The sequence below is a fragment of the Dipodomys merriami genome, unplaced genomic scaffold (genome assembly GCF_024711535.1).
Source record: "Dipodomys merriami isolate MVZ:Mamm:240054 unplaced genomic scaffold, mDipMer1.0.p SCAF_4, whole genome shotgun sequence".
In the NCBI taxonomy this organism is placed as follows: domain Eukaryota; kingdom Metazoa; phylum Chordata; class Mammalia; order Rodentia; family Heteromyidae; genus Dipodomys; species Dipodomys merriami.
Window position 1 is genome coordinate 88,166,593 of NW_027205603.1, and position 16,161 is coordinate 88,182,753.

Below are 16,161 nucleotides of genomic sequence, written 5' to 3' on the forward strand. Positions count from 1 at the left end.
AATCTGGACTTTTTGTATGTGTAGAACTCTTCTACAGAGAAGAAAATGCTGGTATGAACCCCTTATTACACTTCTTCACCCTATACAGCACTTCTCTAAATCTCTTTATTTTTAACCCCAGTACTAACAATTTGGATTTCTTAGTCCAGTCCATAAAAAGAGGCAAAGCAGCTAGAACTAGGTGTATCAATAGCACTGAGGAAAAGTCAGCTTGAGAGCAAAGGAGGAAGGAGAGAAATTCAGAACCAGATGAAAGGTATCATCATAAAAGCAGGTTGCCCAAGTCTGTCTGGTGGCGGGGGGGGGGGGGGGCTGTTAATGGAGGAACAAACACACCCCCAGACAACCAAAATATTATGTGTGCCCACACAGTATTGGTCCCAGGAACTCACAGGTGCTCTGTGACCCCAGAGCACACCGTTGATGCCCTCAGCGAAGTGTCCAAAAGGACAGACAGGGGATGCTCTCTTTCCACATGGCTGCACAAGCCATTTAATCCCTCTGAGCTTTGCTTTCCAGATGCCAGAGGCAAGAAGAGCCACTTCTAGGCAGAAAACAAAAGGGAGAAAGAAATTATGATGCACACTATTTCTCTTCTTGGAGGAAATGTTCGTCTGCTTAGTTAATCAAACATTACGCACTTGGCATCAGATGGCCCTCGATGATGCACAAGTAAGAAATCACTAGATTTGGTAGGAGGGCAGACACAAGGGACTTGCATTACAAACGGGGCCTATGTCATCTCTGCAGGTGGTCCGTGCCTCGGGGGAAGGCTGGATGTTCAGGAAAGCTGTCTCAGAACAGGGAGGAGGCTGTGCCCATGCTGCAAGTTGAACTTGGCTGCTAGAGGTTTAATGGTGCAGACAGAACTCGCTGATTGATTCAGTGCTCATGAATGCACCAGTTTCTCCGAGCCCCTGCTGTAGGGGTCTGGGGAGAGAAGAGGAGTAACACAAGCCAAATCATAGTTGGACACCTAAATCAAGCTGGATGAATTGGATTCTTCTCCTTAAGAGATCTGGCTGGTTTAGGGCCCAAGAACTTAAAAGATCAGGGAGGGTTAGGGTCACCATTTCATGTTTCAGTTACAGAACAATCTCACCTTACAAAGAAAGAGGCTGATGGGCTCACTTGGCCTCTCCCAAGCGCATCTCTCATCCCCTGAGGCTGAGACACCCCCCTACACACACACCCAGCAAGACACCTAGAGAGGGTGTGCACTTGAGCAGGTGGGCGTGGCTCCAGCGAGGGTCCAGTCCAGTGTCGGACTGCATCAGAGAAGGGGCGGCAGTGTGAGGCCTGGCTTGTCTCTGCAGAGGACCCTCTACAGAAACAATGCAAGGCCAGCTCTGCACACCAGAACAGAAATAGGCGAGGGTGGAAACAGCCTCTGGGCACCCAGCTCCAGGGCACCAGAGCTATGCAAATAGCCCTCCCTTCTTCCTGGCTTTCTGACGCCTGAAGCAAGTGGCAGAGTCAGCTGACTCTGTAGCCATTCTGTTCCCAGTTGATGGAGGCCTTTCAGCAACCTCTGGATCTTTGTTCTCTCCCTTAGGCAGGACCCACGGCAGGAAAAAGCAGGGTCCAGTATGCTACCCCATCTTCCAGACCAGGGTGACCAGTCACCCCTGTCCTTGGGTGTGTACTACTGGTAGAATCTGCCTCAAGTTCTTTAACTGAAGAAAACTTCGTGTATGACTCTCACAGTTGTCACATTGCATCAGGATACTTGGGTGTAACTTGGTTCTTTGGTAAGTTTACAGGTCAGAGGTTATGTGTTTCAAACACTTGAGAGGGACCCAAAGGGATTAACCCTAGGACAGAGAGTCCTTGTCCTCTGCGGGGATGGGGCAGAGCTGTGAGCAGCCAGCCCACCCCAAGCCCATCTGTCTAAACACATCCTGTCCACACAGCACGCCAGCCCATGGCCTGTGAGCTCACACATCCTGTCCACACTGGCGGGGGACTGCCTCACCCCTCCGGCCTGACTCACGGCCCCTGAGGTATTCCTACTCTGTCTCCAGGACAGCCGGGCCCTGAGCTGGGTCACACACACACACACACACACACACACACACACACACACACGTGCACACACACACACACGTGCACACACACACACACGTGCACACACACACCATCTCTCTCTCTCTCACACACACACACCATCTCTTTCTCTCTCTCACACACACACACACCATCACACAGACCTCAGAAGTGCTTCTAGCGGACCACACAGAATTCCCGAGAGAGGAGTCTCCGATATCAGTAACAACAGGATGGCTGTGGTAGGAGGTTGAGCACCAGCCTCGTTTTGTGACTTCTTCCAAAGAGCAGACATAGAACAAACAGGGAAAAGAACCTTGCTAGTGGTGATTGCCAACATGTAGATAATGTGAATCCTGGAGGAGCCCCCCCCCACCTCAATGGTTCCCCCCTTCCCCCTCCCCACAGCTGAGCTGTGAGAGCCACTAGGGCAACTTCAGCCGCAGGACTCTACCCAACGCCTGAGCTGGGCTTCTCAATACAGTCAAACATGGGTCCCTCCACCACCACCTGGCTCTGAGTTCTCTTGCCCACAGCAGGATAGAAAGCTGGAAAGCAATCCGCTGCTTCCCTTTCTGCTTCCTGGCAGCCAAAACTTGAGCAACTTCCTCTGCTTCATCCTCCTGCCACCACGTCCTGCCCTGGGACTACAACCTCTGACACTGTGAGCCACAGTCAACCTTTCCTCAGTAAGTTGTATCCCTCGGGTGTTTTGTTACAGTAGTAGGAATTGACATGCATACACCATGTTGCAACTGTTCTGTATGTGTTAAGCTGATCTGAAAGAATTTAGTACTTGAGACATGCTATGGGTGTGAACTACAACACCTATTTTTAGCATAAGAAAAAGGATGCAAGCTGGGTGCTGGTGGCTCACACCTGTAATCCTAGCTGCTCAGGAGGCTGAGATCTGAGGATCACAACTCAAAGCCAGCTCAAGCAGGACTGTCTATGAGACTGATCTCCAACCAACTACCCCAAAATAAAGCCGGAAGTGGAGCTACAGATCAAGTAGTAGAGCACTACCTTTGAGCAAAAGAAATTCAGAGACCTTATCCAGACCCTGGGCTGGCACAAAATAAATAAATAAGATGCAAATGATTGGTCATGTTTATGCAAATGGTAATCTTTTTAGAGATCTGGGTTAGTTTTACCTGTTTCATTTACTGTGGCTAATAGAAAATTCAGTTGCCTTCGTTTCCGATTATTAATCCGATTGCCTAAAGTTAGCTACTGAAATTTAGTTATCTAACTGTAGTTACTACAAGTTAGTTAGCTGGTGGTGCTGCTGCTCTGAAGCAAAGAATCCCATGTGAGGGGCCATGGGGTGGGGTGACCTGGCACAGTAGAGAATCCCCAGACTGGGATTTCTCTCTCACACACACCCCCTCCAGGGGACAGGGACAAGACACAAGCAGCTGCAAAGTTACAAATTTATTGGTCTGGAAATAAATACAAATATCTCATTAAGAAACTCCTCCGGAATGACTTGTACAATACTTTCTGGCCTGTATTCAGCCACTCTTGCCTGGATCCCCGTTCTTTCTATATACACAAGGTCAGGGGAAGCCCCCAAGATGGTAATTGGCAGGTAAATGGAATCACTGCCTCTCCAGCCACCTCCCACTGACTCTAGGGTCCTAGAAATCAACCAAGCCCCACCCGGAGGCTGAATCACCACATTCCATTCCCTCCAATCCCACGTCCTACAGGAAAATCTGTGGTTAGCCAAGAGGAAAACCAAAGGCAGTGGAGCAGAGATCTGACCCTGGGCTGTCAAGACTGACTGAGCAGTGTCAGTGGTGTCACCCTGTTCAGCCAAAGGAGGTTAGAGGGTGGGGAGGGGGTGGCAGGAGAGGGCAGGAAGTTCCCATGCGATACCCTTCCTCAGACCACTCCCCACGTAGACGCGCATGAGAGCAAACAGTCCCACTGAAACCCTAGACGAAGAAGAGGCTAGGTCGGAGATGGACAGCTGTCCATCACTCACGATTCCTGGGGAACAGCCTGGGACCTATTATTAGACTGTCCTAGATTCCAGGACGGTCACTGGGGAAGCCTTGGCTGTGGACGTCACCTCCATAACCTCTCCTGCGTGGAGACTCGTTCCAGTCAGGGACACCCACGAGTGACAAGGGTCTCCTCCACCCTAGAGAATGCTACCACAGATCGAGCCAGGCTTCCTCGTTCACAAAGGTGAAGGCCTGAGACGGCCAAAGCATCGAACCGCCACACATTTTCTGTCCTTAGAACTCTAACAGCGTCTGCCACCTGCTTTCATTGTACATTAAAAAAAAAGTCAGAATCAAAGGGGAAAAAAAAAAAGAAAACAAGCTCGTGTGCTTCGGCACACCACGCGCCAACTTTAAAGAGCTGATTTCTTCAAGTCAACCGAGTGAACGTGTTTTTCCAAATGCTTTTAGCCTCCGCCTAAATTCCACCTTGTTCCTGAATCCCCCCTCCCTTCCTGTTTTGCCTACTGAAAACCAGCTGCCCACGCTTACTGCTCCCCCCTCCCCAAGTCAGGGATCAGGGTTTATTCCCGGGAAAAGGCTCCCGCAGTCTTTGGTTGGAGAGGAAACAGGAAGTAGGCGGGCTGGCCAAACACTGGCACACCAGGATGCTCAGGGTAACCTAGGCCGGAAGCAGAAATGATTCCTGGATTTGGGCAGTTTTTGGTGTTCTGAGGGCGGGTGAGAGAGGCCACCAGGCCGCCAGTTAATGGAAGCAGGACAGTGAGCCGCTCCTTTCCTTTGGTCCACGACTACCTACCCTGCCCTCCCACAGGAAGGGGAGCTAGACAGACCCAGTCTGTCATGGCCAGATCTCACTTTTACAAAATAAGCTTTGGATTAATATCGCATTAGCACAGGGCGGTGGGCAGGGGTGAGGAGGGCGGGGGGGGGGGGGGGCGGGCGGCGCTGCTACAGAGATCAGAGTCCAGGGCGGCAGGGCACAGGCTGCCTAGCAGGACACCTCCATGGACTTGGGTCCGGCGCTGTTCCCGGTGGTGCCCGAGCTGGGGGTGATGTCCAGGCGGGCTCCCTCGCTGGTGTGGGAGCGGCTGCGGGGGCCCTCGCTGGTGTGGGAGCGGCTGCGGGGGCCCTCCCCGGTGTGGGAGCGGCTCCGGGAGCCCTCCAGGGAGGTGACGCTGGAGCCCGAGGCTGTGCGGGACCTCATGAGGCGGGTCATGCTGGCGGAGGGCACTGGGGGAAACAAAGTCAGCCTGGTGAGGCCATCTGACACCTCAACAGGGGACAAGCACCACCCACCAGCCATGATGCCTTCCTACGGGCCAGCACTGGCCTGTCCCTTCTTCGTCCTGTGGCCATCCAGCCTCAGGGCTCCCCGCGTCCCTGTGTCCACTTACAGAGGGGACAGCAGAGCTCACATAGGGGAAACATTGGTAGCAATCATGTAGCAAAAGTGGTCTGAATCCCGATCTGGGTCTGGACCCCAGTTCTACCAGTTGCTCAACAGCTATGTGACCCTGGAGGCCCCTCTGTGCAGTGAGGGCCTGGCGTGGCCCCTCCCGTCGGCCTGGGGCCATCACCCTGCACTGCCTGAGGCCGGCAGCGCTGAGTCCTGCACCCCCAGACCGACACCGGTGCATCCCGCAAGTCGCAACAGCAGCGCCAAACGTCCACCATCGCCCACGCTGGACGGCTCCCAGGCACTGGCAAAGGCAGCCCCCTCTGAGACTGTCCCCAAGTCCCCAAGGTCGCTTGCCCTACTGCTGTGGCAGACAAAGGAAAGTGACAAGCGACCCCCACCAGTCCCAGGCCTCAGGGTCCCCTCCCCCAAGCCGTGTCCACCGGAAGCCCCAGCCTGTAACCTCGCTTCGAAGCAGGGTCTTTGCAGAGTTAAGTAGGTCACCCTGGATTAGGATGAGCATAATCTAGAGTCTGGCGTCCTTAATAAGAAGAGGGACCGGGTACAGTTGCAGGGGAGAGGCGGACGCAAGGGAGAGGCAGATGCAGGGACAGGCTCTCCCATAATTGCCTGTCCCATGGATCCAATCCTACCGTCACTGCTACGCTGCAGTGGACGCCTAGTGGCATCCCCCTTGCTGTGCTGGAACCCCTTCCCTAGGGCTGGCTGTGAACCCAGAAAGGCCCAAGGCTCTCACACTTGCTTCTGGGGCTCAGGTTTTCCCTGGGCCCCACCCTGGGGGGTCTTGCTGACCTCCCTGGGGAGTGGACACTGTCCAGTGACACCTGGTATGCCAAGGGCTGGTCACACAGGCCCTGGCCACCAGCCACTGAAGGAGGGGTGACTTCATGCTCTTGACAGGTTCCGCAGCTACAGAAGCTCTTCCTGCTGTTTTCCCCAAGTCCTGTGGGATGTCCCGGCTGGAGGACAAACTGGGGATAGGAGCTGATCTGGCGTCAATAACCAGAACACACCATGGGAGCAGCAATCGGATGCCAGCAGCTCCAGGAGGAAGGAGCTTGAGGCCGGCCCTTCAAGGTGGCCCAGTGACCCGCACCCCTGCCCATCTCCACACGGGGCCGCAGGACCACAGGCAAAGGTGCCATGCTGGAGTGGGCACCTGGATCTACCTGGAATAGACAAGCTAGATACCCTCACCCTCTACCTCGCTAGAAAGCAAACGTGGTGGAGGTGAGTCTTAAAATGACCTCGACTATTAACACATTTCCCAAACAAGGACTGTAAATAGATCTCGCTTTGCCCAGCATTCAAAAACTGATGCTGGCTGATGCGACGGAGAATTCTCCTCCCTCCTGGCCAGGCTGTGGCAATCCTGTCCCACACTGGATGTAGAACGCCGTACTTACTGTATCCCATCCCCTGGACGAAGTACTTGAAGGCTTCAGCGAGCTTGGCTGGCTGTGAGAGAGAGGATGTGGTCAAAGGAAAATAGCCACATAGCCACAGACCACCAGTGGGGCCTGTGGTCACGTTCACACAGGATATTGCCCCACATGGAGGCCACCGAGTGGCTGAGAGACAAACACAAAAGCCAAGGGCAACGATGGTCTGTCACGCACACACACACACACACACACAATTTGCTCTGGCATCCTCTATGTCTGTCTCTGCTGTGGACTTGAGTTCCTAGGGTCCCTGGCCAGGGAAAGCACACCACGATCCTCATCTACCACAGCCAAGCTGTGTCCACGCGGCAAATCGCTCCAGCCTGTAAGCCTGGGCCACGTGCACTGCAGGGGCTGCTGCGTGAAGGGGAGGAGTCACGTGTGTGTGTGTGTGTGTGTGTGTGTGTGTGTGTGTGTGTGCGCGTGTGCGCACGCGCATATGCGCTGATACTGGGGCTTGAACTCAGGGCCTTGGGTGTCTAATTCAGCTTAGTTTTTGTTGTTGTTCAAGGATGGTGCTCTTCCACTTGAATCACACCTCTACGTCTGGCTATTGGCTGGTTAACTGGAGATAGGAGTCTCTTGGTCTGCTCAGGCTGGCTTTGATCCTCAGATTTCATTCTCTTGAGCAGCTAGGATTACTGGTGTGAGCCTCACTTTTTTTTTTTAATAAGCACTAGTTGGTCCTCTATTATCCGATGCTACAGAGACACAGGCTCTGCCAGGGCAGTGAAGCGGGGGGTGGGGGTGGGGGTGGAGGAAGCGGCAGAGCAAAGCCAGGCTGGCACTCACCTGGGAGATCTGCGGGAGGCCGCCGCAGTCCGCCATCTGGAGGGAGAGAAGCTGGTCAGTGCCCGCACGGCTGCCCAGGAGGATCTGGCTATGGAACCCGGGATGCCTCAGGTCTCCATCCTCCGTCTCCATCCCCTGCCCCACAGCGCTGGGACGGCAGGTGCGGCTGCCATGCCCAGCTCACTGCCTCATCTCCACGATTTCTCACTGCCGCTCTGCCTCAGCCCAGCCCAGGGAGACTTTGCCCAATGTGGGGGGACTTCCCAGACCTCCCCTCCTCTATACCTTGAGCAGAGTGGTCTTTGTGGGGTCCAGCTTCGAGTTGCACTCGACCTGGGCAGTGAGGGGAACGTGGTCAGGTACCAGAGTCAGGGTCACAATCCTTCCCACCCTTGCCAGCTGCCCCCCCACCCCCATTAGAAACCTGAGCTTCCCTGTGATGTGTGGAAGGAAGGATGGGGGGTGGGGGGCGGGGGGGGTGGAGGGGGCAGAGCTAAACTGGCCTTCAGAGCCTAGCTCTGCTGTGACCAGCTGTGGGACTCTGGACAAGTTACGTAACTTCTCCAAGCCTCAGTTTCCCCATCAATAAAATGGGGTTGATGGTTCTGGTTTGTTTTGTTTTGTGGAAGAGCCTGTTTTAAGGACTAGCTGGAATGCTGAAGGCCCACCAGAGAATCTGCACATGGAGGGCCTTGGCTCATCAGCTGCTGCCTAGCTTTTGGGCTCAAGGTTGATGCTCTACCTCTTGAGCCACAGCCCTCCTCCAAGCTTTTTTTTTTTTGGTGGCTAATTAGAGATAAGAGTCTCCCCGGACTTTCCTGTCCAGGCTGGTTTCGAACTCTGATCCTCAGTTCTCATCCTCCTGAGTTAGCTAGGATTACAGACATGAGCCACCAGCGCCCAGATGTTTTATTTCACCACAGAACCAAATTCTGCGAATTCTGCTCTGCAGCCCATAGAGATGACCAGGGCTGGGCTCTGCTGAAGGTCGGTGTGGACTTTATGGACAACGCCCCTGAGTGATGGGGTGGGGGAGGGGTGGGTTCAGAGGCTTCACCCAGGGCCGGGCCACAGAGACTGTGGCTCTCTACGTACCACGGCATCTACAGCAGGAGAGCTGTCCCCAACCACCAGCAGGGAAGGACACCTAAGACAGAGACAGAGCAAGGACTCAGCTCAAGGCTCAGTGACAGGCCCTGCCAGGCCCCATTAGGGTTCTAAGGAGGGAGCTTGTTTTCCTTTTTGCCCCTTTCCATCACTCCTTCTCTATCCTCTGGTTCTTAAGCTAAAACAGCAAGTTAGTTATTTACACTTTAATATAAAGCTCAGGTAGGCAATGCTATGTCCTGGAGCTTATGTTTAAAGCATCCAATTCTTAGGGAAGGAGAGTGCGGGGAGGGGGGGGACAGCAATGTCTAGACAATGTCTAGCCGGAACGGCAAAGGAAAAGACACTGCCAAGTTCACAAGTGGCAGACAGTGTGCCTCACAGAGCCTTGGTCACACCTCCTCCTGGGGTGGGTCCTGCACCACTAGGTTCTGGGCTTTGGGAAGCCAAGCCCAGCAGTTATGGGCATGGCAGGGGGGAGGGGAGGGATGTCTCCTCCAACACTGAGGGCTCCAGCTTGGGTCCAGGCTCAGTCTGGAGGTGCCGGGCTCAGAGAAAGGCCGGCTCTCCACCCCGAGGGAGGGCGGGCTGCCTGACGGGGCAGGGATGTGGAGGGGACGGAGGCCCTGGCCACAGGGGGAAGGAAAGCGACTCACTGCAGGGTCACGGTGTGGGTACCGGGCATCGGCCGCTCAATCTCCAGGTCCCGCCGGCTACGAGCAACACAAGCACCATGAGCAGGGCACAGCACCCTGGGGGACCCAGCCCCCACGGCGCCAGCGCAGGGCTAGAAAAACACCATGAACCTGCTCCGGGAGAGGCCAGGCGTCTCTCCACCCCCAGCCTCTTAGTGCCTATAGAATGGTTAAGGGTCCAGTAGGACTCTTATGTTTCCCACAGAGCCCACTTCATTTTGTCCCAGACATGTTAATACTACAATTGATTTTTGTTCTTTTTTTTTGTTTTTTTTACAGAAGTGCAAATCATGTCATCACGACAGGAACAGATGCCAACCCTGACCTGGCTCTGCTCTCACCCCTGACCTCCTGACCTCTGCTCTCACCCCTGACCTCCTAACCTCTGCTCTCACCCCTGACCTCCTGACCTCTGCTTTCACCCCTGACCTCCTGGCCTCTCCTTTATTTTTTGGAGGAGGGGAACAGTGTATTTGCTAGGCAGGAGCTCCACCACTTGAGCCACATTTCCAGCTCTTTTGCTCTGCTTATTTTTGAGATAGAACCACGCTTTGTTGCCTGAGCTGGTCCAAACCCTGATCCTGTTGCTGGGATTACAGGCCTCCATCACTGAAGCAGACCTTTTCTCTTGAGATAAGGTCTCGTGGGCATCTTAGCCAGGGCTGCTGAGGCCCTCCCCTCTGCCTCCCATGGCTAGGATGTCTGGAGTCCTCTGGTTCAGTCTGTGCTCTTAAGCTGAGCTCCGCCACCCGTATGGGCCCAAAGGCCTCTGGTAGTAGCCAATGACCTCCTTAAGACGAGGACCTGAACTTTCCACCGTTGGCTGCCAGGCCAGCGGCCTCTACTGTGCTAGTGTTGGAGCCGGTGTAGACTACCTAGCCACTCCGCTTGCCTGTGTGCTTTCTAGTCCATAATCTGGAGCCAGGCCAACAGGCCTGGAATCACGTTCTGCCACCTCCTAGCAGTGCGTCCTTAGGTCAAATACTAAACCCCTCTGTGTGCCTTTGCCACATGGCAGGAAGTAACCCTGATAATAATAACCCCTCCTCAGCCTGAGTGAGCCCCTGGAAGATTCCAGAACCTCTGGATGTCATCTGTACATCCCTGCGCATCTCCTCCCCATCCGTGGACCCTCCCCAGGGTCCACGGAGTGATGACCATGCCTCCCACAGTGCTTTGCTCTCGGTCTCCCAGATCTGCTACAGGGCGTTTACCTAGAGGTCAGTGCGTTTGCTGCCCATCCCGAGCACATGACCACACTGCCCTTGCAGCTGGCCCCAAGGCCTGGGTCGGAGGGCCAAAGCCCCGCAGAGCTCCCGCCGCACCAGACGGCTCCCCCTGGCCCCATCCACTGCCCCACCCCCATCCCAGGCCCGCAGAGGTCCTGACTGGGCTCAGCTCACCTGTTGTAGGCGCTGATGAACAGGTGCAGGTTTCCGGGGTTCATGTCATTGATGATATGCTGGCGGTAGGTGTGCACTACCTCCACGTTGCTGTGCATCTCCTCCTGCAGGGAGAGGGGACGGCCCTGGCTGTACAGCGGCCCAGCCACACACTGCTCTCTCCCCACAGGGGACTGAGAGATAGAGCTGGGAAGGCTGGGATGTGGGTGTCGATACAGCCATCGGCTGGTGGCAGGAGATGGGACGCAGCACAGCCCTGAGCGCATCCCTGGCGCCCTCCCCCCCCCCTGCACTGCCCCTGGCTTGGGGAATCCCTTCCCCTCTGTGAGCTCCAGTACTCTCAGAAAACGGTGTTTATCTTACAGGCTACAGAACTGCCCAGCAGGCTCCAGGAGCCTCTGCCTGTGAGGTCCTGGTAGCCCAGGAAGGGGCTGACCTTGAATTGGACTTTGTCAAAGGGCCATAAACAGGGGATCAGGAAAGAAATGGTGTGTTCCACACATCCAACCGATGACACCAATGGAATGAGCTACTGATGACAGCCAGAGTGGAGAGGCCTGGACCTATGGGAGGGTGCATCTGTGCAGAGCCCATGACCTGGAGTTCCTGGTCTCACAAACTAGACTACAGGGACAGAAGGCAGAGCACAAGGGCCTGGCACGCAGGAGGGGAGACTACCATGGGAAACTCTGGAGAGTGATGAAGATCCTTACAGTGATCGTTTTCACAGGTGGGAACATGGAGGTCAAATTTTGTCAAAATACATGCTGTCCATATACCATGTGATGTAAGATGTAATATGTGTATGTAACATAGTGTAAATGTAACACAATATAGTATGTATGTATGTAGATACAGTACATCATAAATGCACCGCATGATGTGATGTTTTATATATGTATATGTATAAATATAAATATATATAAACCTAGCACATGTAGTAAGAGTACTTTGAGGAAGATGTTTTAGAGGGACCTGTGCTTAGAGAAAGAAAATGAATGGCTTGCACGGTCCCTTGACTGTGCTCTGTCATCACAACCCACTCCTGGGGCCCCTGCGATGGATCATGCACATACAGGAAGAGCAAGACTCTGGGCTGAGCCGCTCACCTTTCCGAAGAGGTGGGACACCACCATGTCCGGCAGGGCCTGCGTCCATCCGGAGATCTGCAGGAGGGAGACAGTGGGTTAGAAAGCAAGCTGCATGGAAGTAATATAAAGTCAAGCAAAGCCACAGGCTGGGGACAGAGTGCCCCGCAGGACACCCCACAGGACACCTCCTGCTCTGTGATGATTAACTGCCCCCAGAGGCTCAGGCATTGGAGCCTCAGCCCCCACAGGGCACGATTGGATCCTTCAAGTAAGAGCGAGCAGGAGGTCTTTAGGTCATTGGGGGGCTTCGTCTGAAGGACGTTGTAAGATTCCTTCCTTTTTATTTTTCACTTCCTATCCACGAGGTGGGCAGCTCTGCCCTGCCAGACTCCTATCATAATGTCCTCACTGCAGGCCCAACCCACCACAGACTGAAACCTCCCAAACTTGGAGGCAAAGCCAACCCTTCCTGCTTGATTATTTCAGGTAGTGGAAGCTGCCCAGGAGCTCCTCCACTGGAGCCTGGCTTCTGTCCTGGGCATGCGGGCCCTGCAGGCGGGTCCAGATCTACCTCCTGTTCTTTATCTCAGAGTCCACGCAAAGGCGGTGCGTGGTGAGGAGGTGGTGCTCTACCAGAACCCAGCCCGGCCTCACTTACCCCGCTCCAAAGACTCACTAAGTCCGCAGCCCCTCTTCTGAACACACCCTGAGGACACCTACCCCCCACCCCCATCCAGTCTACACCCCAGGATCTGCTTGTCCCCGGCTAGCCCTCCACCATCTGCTAGCTCTCGTTCCTCCAGGCAGTTTCCCTAGGTTTACAACAGGAGTTCCATAATGCCAGCTACACCGTAGGAGATGCAAACCACTAGGCCTGGGAAAGGAGCTCCACAAATGTGTAATGGCTGACTCGGTATCAGTCGGGGAGAAGAGATCTTGATAGAGGGTCCTGGGATCCTGGGCTGCCACAGGACCCCAGTCGGAGCAGAACTTTGGGAGCCATTCGGGCCCGTCTCCCCCTGCTGTCAGTCCTGAAGTTCAGGCTGGCGAATTTCCACCCAGACCAGGAACCCAGGGAATGCCAGGCCACGGTGCCCCATCACAGAGACCTCCTAGCTGTGCTGCCTGAGCACGGAGCCCCAGTGTCCTCCTCTTGGTGAAGGCCGGAAGGGGCCTGCCTCCTGGAGGGGTTGGGACAGCCCCGTGAGGCGGAGAAAGGCGGAACGGAAGCAGCATGATCAGCTCAACACAGACGGGAGCCAACTGTGACAAGCAACTCCAACAGCAGCCCCTGGGTTCCCAACGGGCTGTCCGCTCCTCCACCGCAAGTTTCATCGGACACAGTCACCTCTTTGAAAAAGGCCCTGCACCTGGTAGGTACCCAGCAAACCTCAGGACTCTGGCTGATGCTTATCGAGCTGGCTGGAGGCTGTTCCCAAAGGTCCCCTGATGGAGACAGCAGAAGCCTCTTTAAACCTTCTCAGTGGCAAGCTGTGGCAGCCATACTGGCTGGCATAAACGAAGCAGAAGGAGACCACTCTTTTATTGATTTACTTGGGTCAGTCGTGGGGCCTGAACTCTGGGCCTGGGCACTGTCCCTGAGCTCTTCAGCTCAAGGCGAGCGCTCTACTGCTTGAGCCACACGGTGCCCCTTGTGGTTTCATGGTGGTTATTAGAGGGAAGAGTCTCACAGACTTTTCTGCCCGGGCTGGCTCTGAGCCACAATCCTCAGATCTCAGCCTCCTGAAAAGCTAGGATTATAAGGAGGCTGCTCTTGGCTGGATGCATGGTAAGGAGAAGAGGAGGGGGTCTCAAGGCTTCTCCAGCAGTGCGGTGCCGCCTTCCCCCAGCCCCCCACCCCCACTCACCTTGGAGGCAGCCCAGTCCATCCAGCCTTCCGCACACGGATTGACGTTGATAAGCACAAGGCCCTCCACCATCTCGGGGTGGTTCAGCTGCACGGGGACACATAAGGTAAGACAAATAGCAGTCAAAAACCCTGGGAACTTCAAAAGCAAGCTCGGGAGACGCGTCTAGAAAACGGTCAGTGTAGAGTCTGGAGCAGACAGCTGGTCTCAGGAAGATCGACAGCCCATACCCCCCCAGCTCTGCCAGTTCAAACTGAGATTCCAGCTCAGTCATCGCCGCGTTAAGGGCACGGAGAGAGGATGTGCTGGGAAGAAGGCAGGACCCACATGCGCTCCACAGACCTCGCAGGTGGGTTGATTCCCTTTACCCAGCCAAGCTGATGCACGCAACACCCCAGCCGCCATCCGAGCCAGCCAGAGGCTCACATGCTTGGCAAGTCCATTATTCCCAGGAAATACGACTGTGCCTACAATCCGGTGGGAACCACTGACCAGAGTCCCCAAGGCTGGCCAACCTGGACTCATCCAGCATCTCTAACCTCCACCAGGTACAGCTCCGAGCCCTCATCCGAGGGCCACTCAGGGATTGAGCAGAGCCTCATTTGAAAACAATTGTGGGGTGAAGTACTGAGAACACGGTGATACCAGCCTTGGAACATAGTCCTGACAGTGACAACTGTCATGAGAACACAGGTGTCAGATTCTAGTTGAAATCCAGGTGCCCTCAATTACAAATACCTATGACTATCACAAGGAAGTGAGGGACCTGCCTCCCCTCCCCCGCTTCCTCCCCTCCCCCGCGCCCCCGCTCGCTGCTCAGTGGACGGGACCCTGGGCAAAGGACATCCCAGTGTGGTCACTACAGAGACAGAGACCAAAGCTGTCCTGTGTGTAACTGAGATTTATCACACACACACACACGTCACCAACGGGCACGTGCCATGCCCTCCCTTTTGGGGCTTCTGATGCTTAACTCTTGAATCCAGTTAATTAAAGACATCATTCGGGGGGCAGTAGTACTTGGGTCTGAAGTCAGGGCTTCACACTGGCTAGGCAGGCCTCTCCACCACTTGAACCATGCCTCCAGCTCTTGGTTGTTCTGCTTGTATTTGACACAGGTCTCGCTTTTCCCTTGAGCTGGCCTGAACCTGGACCCAGCCTTCTATTTACACTTCCCCCTTTGCCGGGACGTCAGGTGCAGGCCGCTGCCACCCTGGGCTTCTTCCCTTGCAGTGGGGTCTCATGGAACTTATTGCCAGGCTGGCCTAGAACCACGATCCTCCTGAGTAACTAGGATAATAGACACGAGCCAACAACACCCAGCCAAGTGTTTACAGCTTTTTGAAGACACTCACAGCAAATCGAGTCAGGATGTAGGCGCCTGCTCCCGTGCCCATGCCGATGACGCTCTTCAGCCTGGAAGTGGAGGTGAGAGGTGATGGACGCCCCCCTCCCCCGCCCCCGCCGCCCACTGCCCCTGTCCCAGCTCCCAAGGAACCCTGTCCCCTCCCTGCCTGTCCCGTCCCCACTGAGGGCAGCTGACGGGCATGATTGTGTGGAGCCCACTGCTGTGAGGCGCTCTGGAGGGGGGACTGCATCCAGCTTGATGACCCCACAGGGACCATGGTCTTTGAGAGCCCCCTCCCCCGCCCCCTTTCCTGTTCCCCTTGTGCTGCCAAGCATCTGAGAAACTCCTGACATTGACCGGAAGGCCCATCAAGGCCTGGCCACTTCCTACTACTACGGCTTTATTTGGGATCCTGAAACTTGGAATGATAACAGCCTGGGTGTAAACCGTGGGGTTTATCACCCTGGGAAAGGATCAAATGAGACACCACGGAGCTTCAGCTCTGCGTAGGTAAACCCAGGATCTGCAGCCAAGCTAAGGCCTCAGGTGGTCCTATTCCAGAACATTCCATGGGAACAAGTACAGAAATGGGGAGGGGGGGGAAGAGACAAGGACAGAACGGGAGTGACTTCTATTGCATGATGTGACTACTCAAGAAGAGCGGCTGCTGCGATCTGGGGCGGGGGGAAGGTGGGGCGCCGATGCAGGAGGAACTGTGGGTACCCAGGTAGCCAGCTCCCTCTGACCTCGCGGTGAAACGCTGGCCACGGCTTAGGCGTCAGACCAGGTCAGGGCTAAGGAAAGGAGGGGGCTGAAGTCACACTTCTGTGCCAAGCCAGGGGAAGAGGGTCCCTCATTCTCACCCGAACTGGTGAAGAACCCCAGGGAGCATTTCAGCCAGCTGGTCCATAGAGGGGTACATGTACCTGGCAGAGACACAGAGGCGCAGTTCATTGAGAGTGCAGATCCTAGC

General features: G+C 55.1%; 1 protein-coding gene across 1 annotated transcript in view; it reads right to left on the reverse strand.

Moving 5' to 3' along the window:
• Window positions 1-3,465: 3,465 nt before the first annotated feature.
• Ndrg1 (N-myc downstream regulated 1) overlaps window positions 3,466-16,161 on the reverse strand; it is a 38,934-nt gene continuing 26,238 nt past the window's right edge. The window contains exons 6-16 of the mRNA XM_069991447.1: window positions 16,052-16,114; window positions 15,196-15,256; window positions 13,841-13,927; window positions 11,991-12,047; window positions 10,882-10,985; window positions 9,440-9,496; window positions 8,772-8,823; window positions 7,962-8,009; window positions 7,677-7,712; window positions 6,846-6,897; window positions 3,466-5,252 (exon numbers count right to left, since the gene is read on the reverse strand). Coding sequence (XP_069847548.1) covers window positions 5,011-5,252; window positions 6,846-6,897; window positions 7,677-7,712; window positions 7,962-8,009; window positions 8,772-8,823; window positions 9,440-9,496; window positions 10,882-10,985; window positions 11,991-12,047; window positions 13,841-13,927; window positions 15,196-15,256; window positions 16,052-16,114 — 859 coding nt within the window. The 3' untranslated portion in view covers window positions 3,466-5,010. The remainder of the gene's footprint in view (window positions 5,253-6,845; window positions 6,898-7,676; window positions 7,713-7,961; window positions 8,010-8,771; window positions 8,824-9,439; window positions 9,497-10,881; window positions 10,986-11,990; window positions 12,048-13,840; window positions 13,928-15,195; window positions 15,257-16,051; window positions 16,115-16,161) is intronic.